General features: G+C 45.1%; 3 protein-coding genes across 5 annotated transcripts; 2 read left to right on the plus strand and 1 right to left on the minus strand.

Annotated features, from left to right (window-relative positions):
- The first annotated feature begins 1,275 nt into the window (after window positions 1-1,275).
- Window positions 1,276-5,227, plus strand: LOC119330663 (disease resistance protein RGA4-like). The gene is made up of 2 exons (XM_037603780.1): window positions 1,276-2,595; window positions 3,011-5,227. The coding sequence occupies exons 1-2, from the start codon at window positions 1,385-1,387 to the stop codon at window positions 4,923-4,925; spliced, it is 3,126 nt and encodes a 1,041-aa protein (XP_037459677.1). The 5' UTR covers window positions 1,276-1,384; the 3' UTR covers window positions 4,926-5,227.
- Window positions 5,228-7,869: 2,642 nt separating this feature from the next.
- On the plus strand, window positions 7,870-17,476 carry LOC119331959. Of its 3 annotated transcripts, XM_037605137.1 has the most exons (6): window positions 7,870-7,994; window positions 8,074-9,042; window positions 9,857-13,177; window positions 14,404-16,435; window positions 16,551-16,872; window positions 17,007-17,476. In XM_037605137.1, the coding sequence occupies exons 2-5, from the start codon at window positions 8,090-8,092 to the stop codon at window positions 16,590-16,592; spliced, it is 6,348 nt and encodes a 2,115-aa protein (XP_037461034.1). In that variant the 5' UTR covers window positions 7,870-7,994; window positions 8,074-8,089; the 3' UTR covers window positions 16,593-16,872; window positions 17,007-17,476. The 3 variants fall into 3 exon arrangements, with proteins under 3 accessions (XP_037461034.1, XP_037461035.1, XP_037461036.1); XM_037605138.1 differs by having other exon boundaries at window positions 7,870-9,042; XM_037605139.1 differs by lacking the exons at window positions 16,551-16,872; window positions 17,007-17,476 and having other exon boundaries at window positions 14,404-16,465.
- A 988-nt stretch (window positions 17,477-18,464) lies between these two features.
- Window positions 18,465-21,678, minus strand: LOC119329887 (60S ribosomal protein L5, mitochondrial-like). Its single transcript, XM_037602984.1, has 4 exons — window positions 21,491-21,678; window positions 21,267-21,343; window positions 21,114-21,168; window positions 18,465-19,421 (listed from the first exon to the last, which is right to left on the minus strand). Exons 1-4 carry the CDS (start codon window positions 21,563-21,565, stop codon window positions 18,822-18,824), a joined length of 807 nt encoding a protein of 268 aa, XP_037458881.1. The 5' UTR covers window positions 21,566-21,678; the 3' UTR covers window positions 18,465-18,821.
- Between the last annotated feature and the right edge of the window lie 6 nt (window positions 21,679-21,684).

Below are 21,684 nucleotides of genomic sequence, written 5' to 3' on the forward strand. Positions count from 1 at the left end.
ATCTCAAGATGATATGCCGGCTTAGTCTCTTGAAGGCGTCTATAAATATAGGATGTGCGTGTGTGCATTTATAGAGATGAGTGTATATTTATATACTAGCAAATATGCCTGTGCGTTGCAACGGAAGAAAAAATTACACGTTGGTCAATATCCGACATATGAATGTCCTCTATTTTAACACGATGGCTCATCATGTTGCCAATTATCTTTCTTCTCACTCTCGTTGATGATGGATGCAATATCCACGTGATCGCAATGCATTCAACGTGGTAAAAAATGGGCTTGTCACTGTACGACACACTTGTCATTGTCTCGCGCAAGGGAATGTTTTAAACTTTGAAAACAAATCTCATCGACCATGGACTACTCGCCAACCCCAAGACATATAAAGAATTTCCAAAATTAATCAAATCCTAGATATAAAATACATCTGAATAGGAAGAGTTTTTTGAATCGACAAACATTCTTTTTAAATTTAGACATTTTTTTAAATTCACAAACATTTGTTTTTTAGACGAACATTTATTGAAATGCATGAATAGTTTTTGATTTCATGATGACTCAGATTCACAAATATGTTTTGAATACACGATCATTTTATCAAGATCATGAACTTGATTTTATTTAACGACATTTCTTTCCAAATTATTTTTATAATTTGCAAATATTTTTGTAAAATCAGTAACATTTTTTGAAACCACGAAAATTTTATGATTTCCTGAACTTTTTTGAATTCACACACATTTTATAATTTCTCAAACAGCTTTTTGAAACTCGCAACTTTTTAATACTTGAAAATCTCAAATTGATTTAAAGAAGGAGAAAACAAAAACAGAAGTGAGAAAAGAGAAGACCAGAAAAAAGAAAAAAAAACAGGGCATTAAGTCCGCTGGCTGGCCCATGTAGGCCTAAAGTAGGTGGGAATAAGTCATGAGAAAAAGGTGGAGGAAAATATTGGTAGAAGCTGGGGTTCGAACCCTGGTCTACAGGGCAGAAGACAATGCATCGAGCCACCGCGCTACTACCGCGTCACTGCTATTTGTTGGATATTAACTGTCGACTACATATGCTCCTGTGATGACTTCTTTAATCTCAAAATGATATGCCGGCTTAGTCTCTTGAAGGCGTCTATAAATATAAGATGTGCGTGTGTGCATTTATAGAGATGAGTGTATATTTATATAAATAATCGTCTGCGTTGTTACTGTGTTAAAATCTATTAGCAACATGTCATGATGAAGTAATATTAGCATTGACTCGTTGACCTGAGTGTTGCGAGGTGGCTTCCCCTCCCCCATTCTCATCCCCTTTTCCTCCGGCCACACTCCCCCGCTAGCTAGCCATTGACCGTGCCGGTGATTCCCGGCCAAGGAAAGGGAGAGCAATGGAGGCGGCGATAATCTGCGCGCTGCTGAAGACCACGCTGCCGAAGGCCCTGTCGGCGCTGGGCGGGAGCAGGGACGTCCGGTCCATCCAGTCGGAGCTCAGGTACATCGAGGCCGCCATCCAGGACCACCGCAGGAGGAGCGGCGGCAGGGACACGAGCCACCTGCGGGCGGCGTGGATCCAGGACCTCACGCTCTTCGCCTTCGACATCGAGGACTGCGTCGACCGCTTCCTGCGGCAGGAGATGCCGCCGGAGGACGGCGAGGCCGGCTTCCTCCGCCGCTCCGCCCACGCCGCCAGGAGCACGGTGTTCACGCGCACGTTGTTCTCCCTCAGGATCCGCAAGCTCAAGGCCAGATCCGAGGAGATTCACCGGCGCCTGAAGCGGTACATCGAGGAGGCGGCGGCGGAGGGGACGATACCAGACGGCGGCGGGGCGCCGGTCCCTGCCGCTCGGTGCGGTGCTCCGGCGGCGGCCGTGGGGATGGACGAGCCTCTTGGGGAGCTTCTTGAGCTCGTGCGGGAACCTGGGGGGCCGTCGGAGGGGAAGCTCAGGGTGATCTCCGTCGTCGGCTTCCATGGCCTGGGCAAGACTCTTCTTGCCCACCAGGTGTTCGACCACGGCGACGTGCGCCGCCTGTTCCCTCTGCGGGTTTGGGTTTGCGCCGCGGGCAAGGGCACGCCAGAGCTTCTGAAGGAGATGCTCGATCAAGTGCTCCAGAATGGTGCGGGCACCTCCGCCGACAGGGCCCGGCAGGTTGACTCTGCACCTGTGACCACCACGACCACCTACAAATCCAACTGCGTCATCCCAGAGGTCGAGGAGAATGGCATTGAGGAAGTCCAGAATGGTGAGAGTGCCTCAGCCGGTGTCGCCAACGGCGGCAGTACATGGCGCCAGTGCCTCCAAGCAGTTTGGTGGACTCTCGCGACGATACTGCTGTACATCTTGTCCCCGGCGTTCACCGTGGCAAACATGGTGCGAGCCTCTTCTGTCCAAGATGAGTCTGCAGACATACATACTGCTACTGCGAATGTGAGTATCTCCACAAGCACCAAGATCGCCGCACAAGTCGATGAGAACAAGAGTGTCCAGATGAAGAGGCAAGCTGACAGGGGCAAGGCTATTCAGGAGGACACTCACTTGGAAGGTGTATGTGATACAACGCTCATCGAACAACGTCTAGGATCATACCTGAAGAATAAAAGGTGATCTCTTTTTTTTTTGTTGATTAATTTTCTCTACACACATATATACAGGTTCACGGCTTACACATATAAAAGATACTCCGTGCTATGGATTAATTTGGTAAATCTATACTACTGTAATTTCAACAGCTAAATGAGTTCTTCATATGTAACCAATAATTTACAAGAATAGTTGCTCTGGGCCATCTTTTGTAGGATTATGTATGAAGTGATTAATTCTGACATAGAAATCTAAGTGGAAACATTTAAACTCAACTCTGTTTTGTAAGATCTAGTTCTGATTGTTCGGTCAGTCTCGAGAGTAAGTTTAGTTAGTATATTACTTACTATTTAGTCCGTCTCAAGATCTATTTAGCTGCAGAGGAGAAGGGATATATTACTTACTATTTTTATTTCCTCAATTTACGTTTTGTAGGTATTTGATTGTAATTGATGGCATGCAAACAGAAGAATTGTGCAACATAACATCTGTATTCCCTGTGGATGACGGAGTGGACAGCAGAGTTATTGTGACGACAACCATTAAGAAAATAGCAAGACGCTGCAGCTCTGCCAATGGCCGTGTGTACAAAATGAAAACACTTGATGACAATGATTCAAGAAAGTTGTTCTTCGAAGTATTTTCCAAGGGTAAGTATTCCGTTGCTGATGCAACGGAGTTGAAAGCATCTGCCCTCCTAGAGAAATGTGGCGGCCTACCGCTTGCCCTTGAAAGCAAAGCAAAGTTTCTGAAGAGTGAAGAAGACCTGACCAAGAGTAAATGTGAAGATGCCTGCCGCAAGCTTTGTGCTCCAGAAAGATGTGAGGACACATTGGGAAGAATGCATGGGGTTCTCGCCAGCAGCTACGAGAGTCTATGTAGCCTTGTTCTCCAGCAGTGCTTGCTATATTTCTGCATGTTCCCGCGTGGCCATCGTGTCAGGCGGAATCCTCTAATCAGGCGGTGGCTGGCGGAAGGACTTGTACATGTACAACCAGGGGATGCAGTGAGCACCACACCCCAAGACATCGCAATTGAGAATTTGGAGACCCTGATCGACCGTAGTATCATTCAGTCCACGGAAGTGAGCACCTGTGGGAATGTGAAGAGATGCCAACCTCCTGGGATGATGCTCGAGTACATTGTCCGCAAGTCCATGTCTCAAAATTTCATCACCTTGCTTTGTGGTGAGAGTGAGACGGCCGGAGAATGGGACTACGTTCGCCGACTTTCTCTCCATGATTACTGTGCTGAAAAACTGCCCAAGGGCTTATCTCGTCTGCGGACCCTGGCGGTATTCCCTACCGGGGATGCTGCTAAACACGGACCTACATTGAATTTTGCCAAGTATGACCTACTGCGAGTGTTGGATTTAGAAGAATGTGATGGTCTGAATGACGGGCACCTCCAGAACATATGCAACCTTGTGTTTCTGAAATATCTGAGCCTCGGGGGGCGCATTAGTGAGGTTCCAAAGAAAATTGCCAAGCTGCAATGGTTGGAGACACTGGACCTGAGAAGAACCAAGATAGAGAAGGTGCCCATAGAAGTCATCCAGCTCCCCCAATTAAAACATCTCCATGGCAAATTTCAGCTTATCGAAGGTGACTGCGGAAAGATAAATTCAGAGTACTTGTCAAAGAGAAGTATCTTGGAGACACTTTCAGGATTTGTTACGGGAGAGAGCGAAGGATTTCCACAGCTGATGAGGCACATGAAGCGGCTGAGGAAGGTGAAAATATGGTGCGAATCCACCGCAAATAGAAGAAACCTGGACCAACTTGAGGAAGCCATCAAGATGTTCATTCGTGATGGGAACGAATGGCCTCATCGTTCCCTATGCATTAACTTCCAAGAATGCTCAGACCCATTCTTGGGTTCTCTGAAAGCCCCTGGCAGTCTTGCCTCGCTGAAGCTGCGCGGCAACCTCAGCGGATTCCCTCAGTTTGTTACCAAGCTGAACAGAATCGAGGAGCTGTGTCTGTCGTCGACTAACCTAAGCCGAGGTGTTCTTCTATCTGGGAGTCGTCTGGACACACTTAAGTATCTGAAGCTGATCGAAGACAACATCGGGCCTCTCGAAATACGCCACGAGCACTTCCCAAGCATCCGGCGCATATGGCTCGTCGGCGTGAAAAGTCTGCACTCTGTAACGACCGGAGCTCTGCCACATCTTACTTCGCTTCATATGATCTGTGAATCTTTAGATGGTCTTGCTGGCATCGAAATCGGACGCCTAGAAGGATTAAAGGAAGTCAGGCTGCATTCTGCAGTCGACCAAGGAACAAAAGATGCATGGAAGGAAGCTGCAAGGAGCCACCCTAAAAGGCCTGACGTTCTTCTTCACTGACTACTGTTCTGTGCTGGGTCGATGTATCTCTTCAAAGTTATGTAGATTACTTGGTTACAATTGTTGGTTTTAGGACAGAGATAGTCATTTCTATTGCTGCTTTTTATTCTTACTACACAATCATCTGTGTGTGGCAACGGGAGCATAGTATTTTAATAGATTAGCCCGTGATTTACGTTATCCATATGAATGTGATTGTGTAAATAAAGTATTTTATTTGGTAAGCATTCATTGACTTACCAAAGAAAACATAAGGGCAGTGCCATGTGTCATCGAGTGATAATGTAAAAAGATTGACCGTCTCGCCCGCTGTTGGATGGAGCCCCGAATAGCCGCCTGATCTCTCCCATGTGAGCGTGGGTCTTTGCAACAAGGCTTTTTTTAAGGGAGTCTTTGCAACAAGGCTAGTGTTACGGTCGGCCCTATGCAACCGGAGCCTTGTTGCAATCTTCCGGGGCCGCTTTTTTTCCTTCTAAAACAAGGCCTTTGTTGCAGTCACAACAAAGTCTGCAATAAAATCCCATGATTTATTTGTTTTCTCCTTGTCCTTTTATCCCTTGAAACAAAGCCTCTTTTCCAATCGCAGCAAAATCCCATCAATTTGTTGACAAGGGAAACACTAGTGTTCCTACCATCTAACCCTTTGATTTGAGGAAGGTTTCTATTGAAATTGGCGGCCTACAGCGAGTGAAAAGGGGTGTGTGGATTGGTTCCTGATAAGATGGACCTTTCTCTGCTCCTCTTGTTACCAAACGGAGCCATCAAACAGGGAAGATGAGGGGGAATGAGGCCATGTTTGTTTGGGTTTTTACTTCTGCTTTTTAGTTTTTCCATTTTGACAAAAGGCCAAAAAAAACTCTTAAATATGTGCTTCGGCTTTCCGGCATTGCCCCCTCGTCCCATTCCGGCTTGGCTCTTTGGTAGGTGTTGCAGATGTCTTGCTCTTGGTCATCAAGCGGCTGATTGCAGAGATCCCTTGAGGTGCTTCCGCTGTTTGGAGAACGGCCACTGGGCGCGTGGGTGTCGCAATGCTTGGCATCCATTCAGCTCACTTGCATGCCTTGCCATGCCGCCACGGTCTCGCCTCGACACCGAGCATTGCCGAGCTCCAGCTCCTTGTGATGGCCCGATGGAATCCCAGCTCCCCTCCAAGGCGCTTCACCGCAGGTCCTGGGCATCGGCCGTTTCCGCTCATGCTGAGTCGGCAACCCCATCTGATGTACTGCTCCAGTCCACTCTAGCAGCCCAGGCTGAGCTCCTGGTGCGTGTTGGGAGCTTTCTGGAGCGAGCGGAGGCTGCTCTGGAAAAGCTCTCTCTTGTGCCGGCTGTGTTGCAATCCGCTCCTACGCCACATCCTCCTAGTGAGGTTGATGTTGGTGGCTCAGTGGAGAATAGGGTTGCGGAGCTCTATGGTTGTTTCTCCCCTAGAGCTATGGACAACTCATCATCGCCGTCTGCCTTGGCCACTTTGATGTCTACCGCTAAGGGCGGGACCATTGCCGTGGTTGTGCCTCCAGTGCTGCAGGTGATGCCCGAGCTTCAAGTGTTATGTGCGAGCTCTGATTCACCTCTATCAGTGGAGAATATGATGGTGGAGACGCAGGCAACCACGTGCGAGGGGCATGATTCAACCTTGACATGTGAGCTGAGTGAGGTGAACTCGCCTGCGCGCTCACATGTGGCTTCTACTCCCAGTCCACCCCCGCCGACGGATAATTCCAATGCTCTCTTTGCAAAAGAGCTTTGTGACTTGCTCGCTAGCGTGGAGACTGTTAGCCCTGGAACTGGAAGGGCGATTGCTTGCCTCCTGACGGGAACGACATTCAAGGGCAAATACAAGAAGGCGAGTGATTGCCCTCGGACCGGTATAGTGATGGAGAAGCCACTAAGGTGCAAAGGCAAGAAGAGTGGCGCCATAGGTAAGGCGCCCGCAGCTGCTTAATGGATGATTCCCGGTCCCTTGGTTCATACTCACAGTTTGGGGTCGTCATTGTGATTTCAGCGTGGTCCACTATCTTTTGTTGGGATGTTCTTGTCGGATTCAAAATTGTGGTGTACAAGTGTGAGGAGTTATTGTGTGTTAGGAGGGGTTGGCGGGTTGCACGTGTGCTCATGGGGTCATGATTGGTGAGTAACCCAATTATGGTCTGATTGTATCGGTTTTAGCCCGATTTTCCTTGGATTAACCGGGCAATTTTCTTCTTCTTAATTAATCGATGAGGCAATTCTTTTGCCTCTGTTTCAAAAAAATAAAATAAAGATATTGATTCATAAGCCAAAAGCCGAAGCAAAAAGTCCATATTTAGGAGTTTTTGTGCTTTTTTTTAAAAGTGAAAAAGATGCAAAAGCAGAAGCAAAAAACCAAAAAATAGGACATGAGGCAACGACATGTATGGAAGTTGTGCCGGCGGGTAGAGTTGGGAGGGCGACCTGTATGGAAGTTGTGCCGGCGGGTAGAGTTGGGAATATAGCTGGCCATAAATTGGGTCAGGCCTAATAAAGCCCGTAGCAGAAAACCTAGGCCTGGGCCTAGATTTCAGCCCCAGGCCCGATCCATCAGAGGAAAAGCCCGTCGGGCCTCAGGCCGGGCCTCTTCCCTAAAACGCAAATATGCCAAGCTCAAGCCCGACCCATGGGCAAGACTGGGCTGACCGGGCCGGGCCTAATAAAGCCCGTAGCATAAAACTTAGGTCCGGGCCTAGATTTCATGCCCAGACCTATCCCTTCAAAGAAAAAGCCCGTCGGGCCTCGGGCTAGGCCTAAAATGCAAATATGACAAGCCCAAGCCCGGCCCAACCCAGCCTTTGGGTTCAGATTTCAGGCCCAGGCCCGGCCCATGGGCAAGACCGGGCCGGGTTTTCCATGGCCAGGTATAGTAGGGAGTCACTGCTCTGAATTTTTATATGGTGGAGATGCTCTTAGGGGTCGTAATCTGAACCGTGAGACAGGTTAGGGGTAACATTGACTTCTCTCTTGGGTTCTTCTTCTTCCATGAGTCCCGTTCACCACACCTGTGCTGCCATGGCGTAGCTCCACCTCGTGCTCCTCAATCGGAATCTCTTGGTGCAGGTAATTCCGCCCTCTTTTTATTCTGCTGCTGCTTCGCTTCTCACCCATGACTACCACAGCTGTCTTGTTCTTGCTTCAGCTACAGGCGGGGATCGATGTTCCGATTTATCAGTGCTTGGCTACAGGTGGTGCTCCGGTATATCGCCGCATGGCTTCAGGCGGCGGCGGCCGCGGCGGCGGCAGCGGCGGATAAACTGGATGCTGCGTCGCTCTCGCTTCAGGGGACGGCGGCCATGGATTTTCCTGCTACTGTTTCGCTTGGCCCCCTCCACCGGCAGCTCCATTCATTCAGGGCTGCCACGAACAATCTCCCCGACGGGGTTAGCGATGGCGAGGTCCGGCGCCTCGAAGAAGATCTGGAGACACTGTTCACCGAGCTCAAGATCGTGTCGGAGGCGGACGACCCCAGCTTCACGGCCAGGTGCTGGATGAAGGAGGTGCGGGAGCTCCGCTACGACGCAGAGGACTTCTTCAACGAGGTCCCGCGCTCCTCCGCCGGCGCCGGCAGAAGCGCTCTTCACACCCTCATTCTTTCGATCCCCAGAAAACTGAAGCTTCGGCGCCAGGTTGCAGAAGCTTTCTCAGATCTGTGTGCTCGTGCCAAGGATGCGAGTCAAAGACGCCAAAGTTTCCAGCTTGGACCAGCAACCATCAGACCTGAATCTGGACAAGTCAATGTCAGCCGCTCCAAGAGCCTCGGACTTATTGGCCTTGAGGAGTCCATGGATAAGCTTGTCAAACTGATGGCTTTAGACGACCAAGAGATTGCAGAGCTGCTGGCTTTTGACAGTGAAGATACAGAGCAACTAGTTCAGGTGGTACCTATCTTTGGATCTGCAGGTGTTGGCAAAACAACACTTGCCAGAACCTTCTACCGTAACTTCGGGGGGAAATTCCAGTGCCGGGCTTTCGTGCGGGTGTCTCGAAATCCAGATATGAGGAGGATGCTTTCCAGCATGCTCTCACAAATTAAGGCACCGCCGGTTCATGGCTTTCCTGATGTGCAGGACCTTATTGACCATATCAGAGGATATCTGCAATGCAAAAGGTACATATTCTATTAGTACTGAATACTCCTGATGTGCATAAGTACCTTTCAACAATATGTACATTTCAGTTTGTGCATCAGGGTTGTTATGCTCAATCCTGATGTACACGATCAAGTGTGCTTTCACCACCGGTCCATCAGGAATATGTACATGTACCTTTTGCATTGTTGAATATGTACATTTAGGAATATGTGCAGGACCTTATTGACCATCCCAGAGAATATCTGCAATGCAAAAGGTATATTAACAATAGAGAATATCTGGAATGCAAAAGGTACATGTACATGTCTTTTAACTGGACAAACGGTGCATTGTTGAAAAACAATGATAAATGTTTGAGCAAATAAGCACTACTGTATATCTTAAGAGGCTATTTGGGTTGGATTTAGGAAAAATAAACCTTTTCAATTTTCTATTCTTCATGAATTTTGATTGCAGGAAGTTGATGAATTGGGAAAAGTAAACCATTATTTTTGGATTCCTTATCACACATGTACATGTACCAATCTAGAGCCCAGGGGAATAGACAAAGTTGCCTCTTATGTAATCTTAAGAGCATAAGTTTTTTTTCAATACTTTTTTTCCGGTGTAGCAAATTACTTGTTTCGATTGTTTACTTCACTGCCTGATTGATCTTCCTTTGGCTATACCAATTTCCTTAGGATATAGTATTTCTTACTTTAAGATTACTAACAATAATACCAATTTCCTTTTAATTTGTGGTTAATTTATTTATTTTATTTTGGCTATACTTCTTTCTTTCTTTTTTGTCAGCTTGACAAACATATTTATTGTGAATAAAATATTCTGCAGATACTTGATTGTAATTGATGACTTATGGGCCTCCTCGACATGGGATATTATTAGCCGTGCTTTCCCTGATGGTGATTGTTGCTGCAGAATAATAGTAACCACGGAAATCAAGGATGTAGCATTGGCATGCAGTAGGTATCAGTTTAAGTACATGTATGAGATGAGTCCTCTTAACGGTGATCAGTCAAGACAGTTATTCCTCGGTAGAGTTTTTGGGTCTGAAAATGGTTGTCCTCCAGATTTCAAAGAAGTTACATATGAGATTATCCGAAAATGTGGAGGTTTACCATTAGCAACTGAAAATATAGCCAGCATGTTAGCATGTGAATTAAACATTGATCAATGGAAGCACATACGAGATTCTTTACCCTCTGTTTTGAGATTGAGGACAGACCCTAGTTCGGAAGGGTTGAAAGAAGTTCTGAACATTATTTATGATAATCTTTCACCATATTTGAAGACATGCTTGCTATATCTTATTATGTATCCAGAGGGAAGCACTATCAGCAAGGACGAATTAGTGACGCAATGGATAACTGAAGATTTTATCGGCGAAGGGCAAGACAGGGAGAAAATTGCACGGCATTATTTTGATGAGCTTGTGAGTAGAGGAATGATCCAACCTCTTGACAGAAATTATAACGATGAGGTGTTGACATGTACAGTTCACCACATGGTACTAGATCTTATTAGGTACAAATCTCTGGAGGAGAATTTCATCATTATTGTGAGTTGTTTTCAAACAATTACAGGTCTTCCTGACAAGGTTCGTCGACTGTCTGTCCAGTTCGGTGGTGCAAAATGTGCTAATATACCGGCAGACTTTATGATGACTCAAGTTAGATCGCTTATATTTTTTGGCTTCTTGAACTGTGTGCCTTCCTTTGTGGAATATAAGCTGCTTCGAGTTCTGATTCTTCATATCTGGGCTGATCAAAGCAAAATATTTGACCTCACTAGAATTAGCAAACTGTTTCAGCTGAGGTATCTGAAAATTGATTGCAACATCACTGTCCATTTGCCAGACGAGATTCAGCAGCTACGATTCTTGGAGACATTGGAATTGCATGCACCAGTAAGTGATATGCCATCGGATATTAGTTGCTTGCCCTTACTTCACACGCTGGGCTATTTTGATCTCGGCAAGAACTCAATAGAGAATGTACAGAGCCTTGGCGAGCTGAACAATCTCCAAGACCTTCATCTCACCTGGTCTAACATATCAGACCCTGACAATCTGAAGAACAATATGCAATGCCTGGGCTCAATTCTCCGGAAACTCGGCAACCTCAAGTCTTTAACTTTAGTACGTGCAGCCTCCTCTCATGCAGATGTAACTCTAATACGTGCAGCCTCCTCTCATCCAGATGTTTTAGACGATGCTGGTGGTGCAATCTTGGGTATTTCTGGCGATGTCTTGAGCAGCGTGTCCTCTCCCCCGCCCCTTCTTCAGAGGCTTGAGCTGTCAGGGCGCTGTTGCATCTTTGCCAGCCTACCTGAGTGGACCAAAGAACTTGGCAATCTCTGCATTTTGAAGATTTCAGTTAGGAAGTTGTTGAGGAAAGATATTGATATCCTCAAAGGATTGCCAGCTCTCATGGCTCTCTCGCTGTACGTTTGGACTGCCCCTGTAGGAAAGGTCGTCTTTGATAGTGAGGGGTTCTCAATTCTCAAATACTTCAAGTTTACATGTGCTGCCCCATGCCTGGCATTTCTGATAGGATCAATGCCTAGCGTCCGGGAGCTTAAGCTAGCATTCAATGCTAATAGAATGGAGCAATACAGCCAGATAGTTGCTGGCTTAGAGTACCTGATAGAACTTAAAGAGATAACTGCAAAAGTTGGGGGCACTGGTGCGGATGAATCTGATAAAAGGTACGCGGAGTCGGCATTGAGGGGCGCCATTGCCAATCATCCATGCGCTCCTATAATCACAGTACAATGTGTAGATCGGATTTTGTATGGTGAGGACGATATGAGTGCCGTCACACAAGAACAAGAACACTGGACTCTGGAAGAAGAACATGAGATACAAGAGGAATCACTTGATCCTCTTCCTGAACTTATTCCCATTCCAAGCACACAAACACAAATGAGAGATGGAAGCCAGAATGGTGGAACAGATAGCTCAAGGGAGGTGCTGACACAAACAAGAGAGGAAGTTCAGGATGAATTAATAGAAAGATCGATGGAGGTCCTGACACATGAACGGGAACACTTAACTCTGGAAAGACAACACGAGATTCATGAGGAATTGCTTGATCCTCTTCCTGAAGTTGTTTCCACTTCAAGCACACAGACACAAGTGAGAGAGGAAGTGCGGGATGGAGAAATAGGGAGATCGATGGAGGTGCTGACACAAGAGCAAGAACAGTGTATCGTGGAACAACAAGATGAAATGACAGACGGAGTGCTGGATGTACAAATAGGGACATTGATGGAGGTGTTAGCACAAGAAGAGCAATGGCGGAATAATATGCAGAATAGTGGAATCGGGAGATCGATGGCGGTGGTGAGCGCTTCCCATGGCACCTTGGATCCCCTACTGGACAAGCTCAATGCTTTGCTCAGCGAGGAGTATGGCAACTTGGAAGGTGTCCTCCATGAAGTCAGTGCCCTCAAATCTGAGCTGACATTAATGCATACGGCGGTAAGAAAGTACACGATGCTAGAAGATCCAGATGTCCAGGTGAAGTTATGGCTATCGTTGCTGAGGGAGTTTTCCTATGATGCAGAGGATTACATTGATAAGTTCATTCACCAGCTCGACAATGGCGGACATCATGGCGGATTCAAGCAGATCTTCGGCAAGACTGCTTGCCAGCTGAAGACGCTTGGATCTCAGCATGAAATTGCAGAAAAAATCGATGAGCTGAAAGATCGTGCCAAGAACTTGAAAGCGAGTAGTTACAAGATGGATGATACTGCTTGCATCACATCTTGCCATTCCACCGTGGATCCCCAGTTGGCTGCTCTTTTTGTTGATTCTGCACACCTTGTGGGCATTGACAGTCCAAGAGATGATCTTGCCAAGTGGACGGTCGAAGTAGGAAACAGCTCGGCCAAGCATCATTGCAGGATGTTATCTATTGTTGGGTTTGGTGGATTGGGAAAGACAACACTAGCGAATGAGGTGTATCGCAAGGCTAAAGGGCATTTCCATTGTCAGGCTTTTGTATCAGTCTCACAAAAGCCAGATATAAAGAAAATTCTCATGAACTTGATCTCCCAAGTGTCTCCCCATGGATTCACGAAAGATACTTACAATTGGGACAAAATGAGATTCATTAGAGAGCTAAGAAAACTGCTAAAGGATAAGAGGTAATTTCAGCCCACATTCTTTCCTGCAAAACATGTATCATCTCATGCGTATTCTCATTGATTTTGACTGTAGTTACTGCTTGTACAATTGTTTTTCTCAACGAACACCACTACGATTCTAGCATTACTTTAGTTTTTTACATCATGGCCTATGCAGTACTATAATGTCCAAATGATGAGTACAATATTGTATACACCTTGGTCCTGAATTACCCTTCTGAAATATGGCTAAAAACGTCCAATGCAGGAAACTTCTGTCATATGAAAGTATGCATAGCCAAATAGCCAATAACTATTCCTTATGTTCTCGTCTTATCGATAATATTGCCTTGATTACTGTGCACTTATAATCGGAGGTAAAAAGAAAAAAACATCAAGAAATCGGTGTTAGTTAGAAGCACTAAACAGATATGCAAAATGACTAACTGAACTAAATTCCAAGACTTGGTATGAGGAAGATTAGAGGTGAGTTGTAGTAAGTATATTGCCCACCATTACGTATCATCTTTGGCTCCTGAGTGGATGCAACTTAATAGTAACAATCTGATAACTACCCATCCTTATCAAACAAATATTAGTTGTTAAATGATGCTGTGAACTTCAGTTAAGTGGATGCAATACTGATGTACGCATAAAATTGGATATGGAAATATAAGGAACAGTGGAACAATAGCATGATGCACTTAATACCCTCCGTTCCAAATTAGATGACCCAACTTTGTACTAACTTTGTACTCCCTCCATTTTTGTATACATGGCCACTATCAAAATTACAATTTGCAACTATACAAGGCCACTAACATTAATCGAGGCAAAATTAATGGTGTTTGCCTCGTACTAGCACCCGGGGACATTAATATCATTTGCGTGCATGCGGGAGTGAGAAGGTTGGCTTGCATTCCCAACATTAATCAACCAATGAGGAGTAAGAGGGTTATCTTGTTGTGCGTGGTAGAGAAAAGCCTCATTAATTAACACGACAAACAAGCTGACAACCTAGCTTGCAACATTGACTTAAACATTGCATTGATTTTTACCTTGGTACCTGTAATATGGGTTTGTGGCCTTGTATACAAAAATAGAGGGAGTACTAAAGTTAGTACAAAGTTGAGTCATCTATTTTGGAACGGAGGGAGTATTTGAGTACCCATTGGAGTTTTATGGATTTTTTACCTTTTCTATCTGAATTACTTAGCATAATAATTGAATCTGTTTTCTAATACTAGGTATCTTGTTGTCATTGATGATATATGGTCCATATCGGCATGGAACATTATCAAGTGTGCTTTTCCAGAGAATAACTGTTCTAGCAGAGTTATAACTACTACACGCATTATTGAAGTTGCAAGGTCATGTTGTATGGGTCAAGATGACCGCATGTATGAAATGCAACCCTTAAGTGATTTTCATTCTAAAAGATTGTTCTTGAGAAGAATTTTTGGGTCCAAGGATAGTCCCGATATGCTGAAAGAAGTTTCAAATGAAATTTTGAAAAAATGTGGAGGCCTGCCGTTGGCAATTATCAGTGTATCTAGTTTATTGGCAAATAGGCCAGCTAACAAAGAGGAGTGGGAAAAAGTTTGTGCATTGGACAAAGACATAGGTCTAGAGGAAATGAACAGAATACTATGCCTTAGCTACAATGCTCTTCCAGATAATCTCAAGACTTGTTTGTTGTATTTAAGTAATTTTCCTGAGGGCTGTGTGATTGAGAGAGAGAGATTAGTGAGGCGGTGGATAGCAGAAGGCTTTATCTCTGAAAATCATGGGCAGAGTCAGCAAGAGGTCGCAGAGTGGTATTTCTATGAGTTTATCAATAGAAGTATGATTCAAGCAGTGGACATCCGCTATGATGGTAAGGCTCGTGCATGTCGAGTCCATAACATGATGCTTGAACTCATCATTTCAAAGTCAGCTGAGGATAATTTTGTCATGGTGATTCGTAGCAGGCAGACTGGTTTGGTAAATCGCCATGGTTGTATTCGACGGCTATCAGTCCAGCACATTGACCAGAATCTTGCATCTGTATTGGCAAATGAAGATCTAAGCCATGTTCGCTCTTTAACAGTAACATCATCAAGTTGCATCGAACACTTGCCTAGTCTTGCTTGCTTTGAAAATTTGCGTGTACTAGATTTTGAAGGGTGTGATGGATTGGAAAAGTATCACATGAAGGGTCTTGGCAAGTTTTTCCAACTAAAGTACCTGAGCCTTAGGGGCACTTGGATATCACATCTACCATCAGAAGTTGTGATGTTACATAATCTAGAGACCCTAGATATTAGGGAGACACATGTAGAAGAGTTGCCTGCTGAAATTGTCCACCTTACGAAGCTACAACATCTTATCGCTTCAACAGATTATGTAATGCCTGGAATAAAGATACCAGATGGAATCGGGAATATGAGGAACTTACAGGTATTGTTGGGCTGTGGTATCAGCTCGGGTTCTGTTGGTGCACTAGAGGAACTCGGTAACTTGACCAATTTGAATGAGCTCGATGTACAGTATTGGGGAATAGGATCCGAGTACAAGTGGCATGAAGACAGGTTCCTCTCCTCATTAATCAAGCTTGGTAGCTGCAAGCTACAGTCTTTTAGGATATGGAGGAAGTGCCCTGGTGATGTCAAGTTCTTAGAATCATGGTTCCCTCTGCCATTTTCCCTCCAAAGATTTGAGATGAGCGGCTGCTACAGTTTCAAGTGGATTCCATGCTGGATTTCACCAGCACTGACCAGTCTTGCATACCTAGAAATTAATATAGTGGAAGTAACGCAGACGGATCTGTGCATACTTGGAGAGATGCCTGCCTTGCTTCACCTGAGGCTAACATGCCGGACTTTCAGAAAAGAAAGGCTTATTTTTTACGGCAGAGGATTCCAGCATTTGAAGGAATTTGTTTACGATGCTGCTGTATTGCCATCGGGAAACCTTCTGTTTATGGAAGGGGCACTGCCAATGCTCGAGGATCTTAGCCTAATCTACTGTGTATCAATGGTTAATGCTTATGGGTTTTTCTTGGGTATCGAGCACCTCCCAAGACTGAAAAATGCACAAATTCACCTCTACAAACAGGGCGCGGCATCTTCTGATATCGCTTCCGCAGAAGTTACTATCAGGAATGAAGCAGATGACAATCCCAACTGTCCCAGAGTAACTCTGGTAGAACATGTAAAGAGGGAGGATTATTGCTCTGACGGCTGTCCTAACAGAACCGTGACAGATCAAGGACTAGATGCCAATACAACTAACCAGAAGGTATTGATCATTTTTTTTACCAAGTTTTAGTGGTTCATGGTTACAACAATCACTCCTTTGCTTTGACTGTTATGCATTTTATCCATTTTTTTGACTTTTTGACCCCATATTGCAGGGTGGATCTCGAAAGGCAACAAATCAAACTTCAAATCGTTGAGAAACCTATTTCTCAGCCGCGTGCCTTACCCTTTTTAGGGAACTTGTTAAATTCATGAAGAACTACAGGTGAGATCTGGCAAGCTGCTGCTCGCTCGACTGGAACGCTCGAACAAAGCCTGGAATGAAGCAGATGCCCATCCCAACCGTCCCGGAGCAACTCTGGTAGAACATGCCAAGAGAGAGGATATTGCTCTGGCTAATGAATGTTCTAACGCAACTGTGACAGAGTTCCGCTGACAAATCCAGAATTAGTTGCCAATACAACAGCTAAGCAAAAGGTATTGATCAATTCTTTTACCAAGTTTTAGTGGCTCATGGTCCCGACAATCACTCCAGTGCTGTCTCTGTTGTGCATTTTATCCATATCACTGAGACGCCTATTTCTCAGCCGTGTGTCTCCTACCCTTTTTAGGAACTTAAATTCATGAAGTACACTACTAGTGAGAGCTGGCGCGCTGCTGCCCGCTCAACTGGAACGCTGTGGTGAAGCCTAGAACGCTCGAGCAAAGGGGCCAGCCCCAGTTGGAGGGGTCATAAATGCTATTCCCTCTGTCCCATAAGTGTCAAAAAACGTCTTACATTATGGGACGGAGCGAGTATTTTCTATGTGATACTATGAGAATTTTGTTGTTGTTGAACTCTGTATGCGATTGTTTTAACTGATTAAGAATTAAGCTTGCCTCTTGGGCTGGAGCCTTGGTCTTATTTACTGGAGTATTCTCTTTTGTGTGTGTTGTAAGTTTACCCGGTGACTTTTATCAACCGAAGAGATGGAAATGTACAGGAGATGCAGGCTCTTCATGGACCCTGTATGCATGCTTCTTTACATCCCCTCTTGTGGCATTTGCAACAAGGCAGGCTGGCCATCTGAAATTTACAATATTCTCTGGTGCACTTTTACAATATGAATTGTCGTCCAACTGTTTAAAAGCATGGGATTGCAAAAGGCTCTGAATGTTGGCCCTGTGTATTGAAAACTCTGTAGAGGCCAGCTATCGCACGGTTGGTTTATAAGGTGTAATACGTATTTCGTGATTTACTTCATGAGTTAGACCAGAGATATGTTTTTCTTCTATAAACTTGGTCAAACTTTACAGAAGCCGACTTAGAACAAAGCTAACACGTCTTGATTTCAGACATGAGGAACTAGATGATCGGGTTCACAGAAATGAAACAGATAGACAACGCCATCATTTACGGCAAACATCACTTACACAGAAATGAACATGATAATTACTTGCACAGAAATGAACATGATAATTTTCTGGACATAATGTCAAGGCTCTGCTCTTGCTCAGGCTGCAGGAAATCCCCAGTCTAGATGCTACAGTTGATTTGATGTATTGAAAAGATATGAACATCTAAAATACCTAAATAAATACTCCCTCGGTAAACTAATATAGGACGTTTTAGAGACTTGTGTAGGGAGTACATACACTAGGGAAACACGGTTGAAGATTTATCAGCTGACGTTAATTTGGTATGGTATTTTCTCGCTAAACTTTGGTCAGAGTTCACAAGGTTTGGCTCAGAAGTCAGAACAAAACTGACATGTCATGGAACGGACGGAGTAGATAGTTACATTCACAAAAATGAACCTAGTAAACAAATCATTTACGGTGAACAACGCCCCCCCTCTTCACAAACTAGACAAAAAAGACATCAGTTTGAGCATGGCTACAAACTTGCAGCAGCAGCATAGAAACCCAGCGGCCAGCTGTCGACTCAGTTTGCGCTACAGATATATAGCTAAAATTTATCCACAACAAATAAAAAAACAAAATGGAGACCAACATGCCACATGACAACGCATGACCGAAATAATGAGGGAAAAGGCTAGATGCATATCCATCTAGGGTTGCTGCAGGTATAGCAAACTAGCCATATCATATTTGTCGCAGATTTAATCAAATGCATTATTATTTAGTTCTCTTCACATGAAGAGGATGACCAAAGCCTATCAGGATACAAAACTAGGAGGATCACCATCTAGAATTTTTTTTGAAACCGTAGAAACCAATGAATCTCTGCATATCAGAAGAAAAACGAGCCTCTTCTGAAGATAGACATAACAGGGGAACTCAGTTTCATTCCGGAACAAGATTGCTCTAGAAAGAAAAGCTGGCCATTGACTCTAGCTAGCAAAGATCGGATCACAAAACGATAGAAGCTTCCACCAGAGTTTGTCTTTAGTCACAATGCTCATGATCTCACTCCAGCATCTTACTTAGCTGATCTCACCTTCATCCTTGAGCAAGAAGCCGCTCCACAGCAGCGAGGTCTCCTCCTTCGAGCAGGCCGTGGTGACGATGGTCACGTTGAACCCTCCGATGGTCTCAAAGATCTCAAAGTGGTCCTCTATCTCGGGGGAGAACTCGCAGAACTCCGTGGCCATGAAGAACTTTACGCAGTTCCTCTGCTCGATCGCCACCTTGGAGTCCAGCATAGACATCACCGTCAGGACCCTGACCAGGAAGTTGTACATCCCGTGCCCTCGGATGATGCTCTGCCTCAGGGACACGGCGTCTTTCTGGGACCCCAGGTATGCGTTGGTCGCCTTCCCTTTCAGATGGGCAGGCAGTTCTGCCTGTATGCACCTCTGGCCGCACAGAATCTCCATGGCCAGTTTCCCAAACTGGATTTTGGCACCGGTGGTAGACTTGGGCACCAGTCGGATCTCAAACAACCCAGGGACCTCCATGGTGTTGGTGTGGTTCAGTTTGAGCAACAGATCCTCACGCAACACATCTTCATAGTGGAAATGGAGTGGGAACATCATGGCTTTTCCGCTTTTCGCGCCCTTGGCCTTTTTGCCCACCCGCCGTTTCTGTACAAACAGATTATTTATTAGCAATTTCCACCATAAATCAGTACTAATCCACTACCAATTGAAGGCATCATCAACGAAATCACAACATTAGATGAATTGAACATCACATGATTAACCACACTTTGTCACTGCATAACCCTCTTACATTTTTCTCTAATTCTTCCCCATTTTAAAACATATACAAAAAGCTAAGTTGAATCTGTATGACGGTTACAGAAGATATATATTGATATGTCATGGCTTAGCGTGACAAGTGTAAGCACTTTTTTTTTCTGATCTCTTCTCAATTCTTCAAGTATCATCATCTCTACATGATATTTTTCACAGAATGTCTGCTGTTTTCTAAACTAGTAGCAGACTGTCGATATGAGATTCAATGGATACAATATGGACAACCAGTAGAAGCATGTTTCTATCTGGTAGCATTTAGTTACTTCCGTTTTATTTTTATTTTCTATTTACAATGTTATGAAAAACTTTCGGCCAAGAAAATGTTAAAACCTCTGCTGCTATTCTACATATTTGGTCACATAGCAGATGTGGTTTTAATTATGTTTGACCTGAATTAGTTCAGCACTTGGACGCTAGATCATTTTGTATTAACTTAATTAATGGAAAAGTTACCTCTGATTGACTACTGTGATAATTGAATCAACTGAACTATTTCTACTCTCTTTTCTCTACCATCACTTTTAAACTCTTCTTTATCCAGGCCAGCCATCCAACACTTATGTAAGATTTCAAACTTTCAGCTACACGATATAGCATGCTATTCTCTATTGACACCGTTTCCTCCGTTTACTATCGGATGCAAGATGCTGCGATATGAGCATTGCATGCTGGCCTAGCAATAAAGAATGAGTTCAAATTTCTCTGTTGTTAGGCATATGAAAATCCAGTTGTAATGGTGGTATGCTGTCTTGAAAGATAGTCCACTACACGCATGAATACCCAATCCTTGTTTGCTGTGCTCTGTTTTTGGTGAAGTACAAGGCGGATAATGTCTAGCAATATCAGAATGCATGTATTCGTGGATAGTTCATTATATATAGTTATATACACAGAAAGTAGTGCAGTGCTGTTAGCCTGTAAAGCTCATATGACGTCCACAAAGTACACAATTTAAGACATTATGGTGTGTGGTTCAATTTAACAAATGCAATGTATTGCCAGGGTAGAATAGACCCACAATCTCCCCTTGGTAATATCATTCTGGTTTTCTGGTGCTATTCTAATATGCTAGCTTTGATTATCTATTGTACTTGCATTTATCCAGACCAAGAAAAGGAGGTGTTATTTTTTCTCTGTGCTAAACTATATCCATATGGATATCAGCTAACTATACACATCAGTCATTTCGTCCCGCGATGGGCTGCTCGTTGACGAGTGCTCATAGTGGGTTTCCCAGTGATGCTTTGATCTCGCCTTACCCCTTTCTCGTTTCCTTATGCTGTAATCGCTTATGCTGGGCTGGTGTTCGCTGAATGTTGAACTTTGTATTTCCGTTATGCATTTAATGGAAAGGGGTTGTGGCCCGGGTCAAAAAAAAAAAATACACATCAGTCAGGGCCTCACTTGCCGGCTCAGCAAAGCACGCATATTCTGTTAGCTGCTACTCATACACAGACGGATCCTACACTCACACACAATTAGCACAACATGACAGATTCAGGGAGGGGAGTAACACACCTGCACTTCCATGACAGGGAGATCTGAATCGACATCGGCTGCTGCAGGGCTTGAGCTGCACACATATAGCACGAAAAGAAAATTCTTTCAGCTCTTTCCACAAGCAAGAGGCAGGCTGGCATGAGAGACTTGAGATAGCAGCAGGAGATGTACCTGAAGGCGCGGGCGAGTGGTGCAAGCCGCGAGAGCAGAGGAGGCACTCCGGCGTGCTGGCGCGCCCTGTAAGCCGCCTGACCAACGAATCAAGGCCACATCCACGCGCGGTGAGACCGCGAAACGCAGGCGCAGATACATCAGATCAGTTCAGAGATGGATGCTGTAGACCCCCTGTGGAGAAATTGCCCCGAGAGGAACGCGCGGGCGGGAAGGAAGCTGACCTGGGAGATGGCGGCGGAGGCGAGGGCGTGGCGGCTGGACCTGGACGCGGCTGCGACGAGAGACCCGATGGCCATGGCTGCTGCCGCTCTCCCCAGCGAGCCCGCTAGGCGGACGGGAGAACGCGTCTGCGAAGCGAACGAGCGGCGAATGGAGGCGGACCGCCGCCGGAGACGAGAGACCGGGTGACGGCGGG

Source organism: Triticum dicoccoides, chromosome 7A (assembly GCF_002162155.2).
Source record: "Triticum dicoccoides isolate Atlit2015 ecotype Zavitan chromosome 7A, WEW_v2.0, whole genome shotgun sequence".
Lineage (NCBI taxonomy): Eukaryota > Viridiplantae > Streptophyta > Magnoliopsida > Poales > Poaceae > Triticum > Triticum dicoccoides.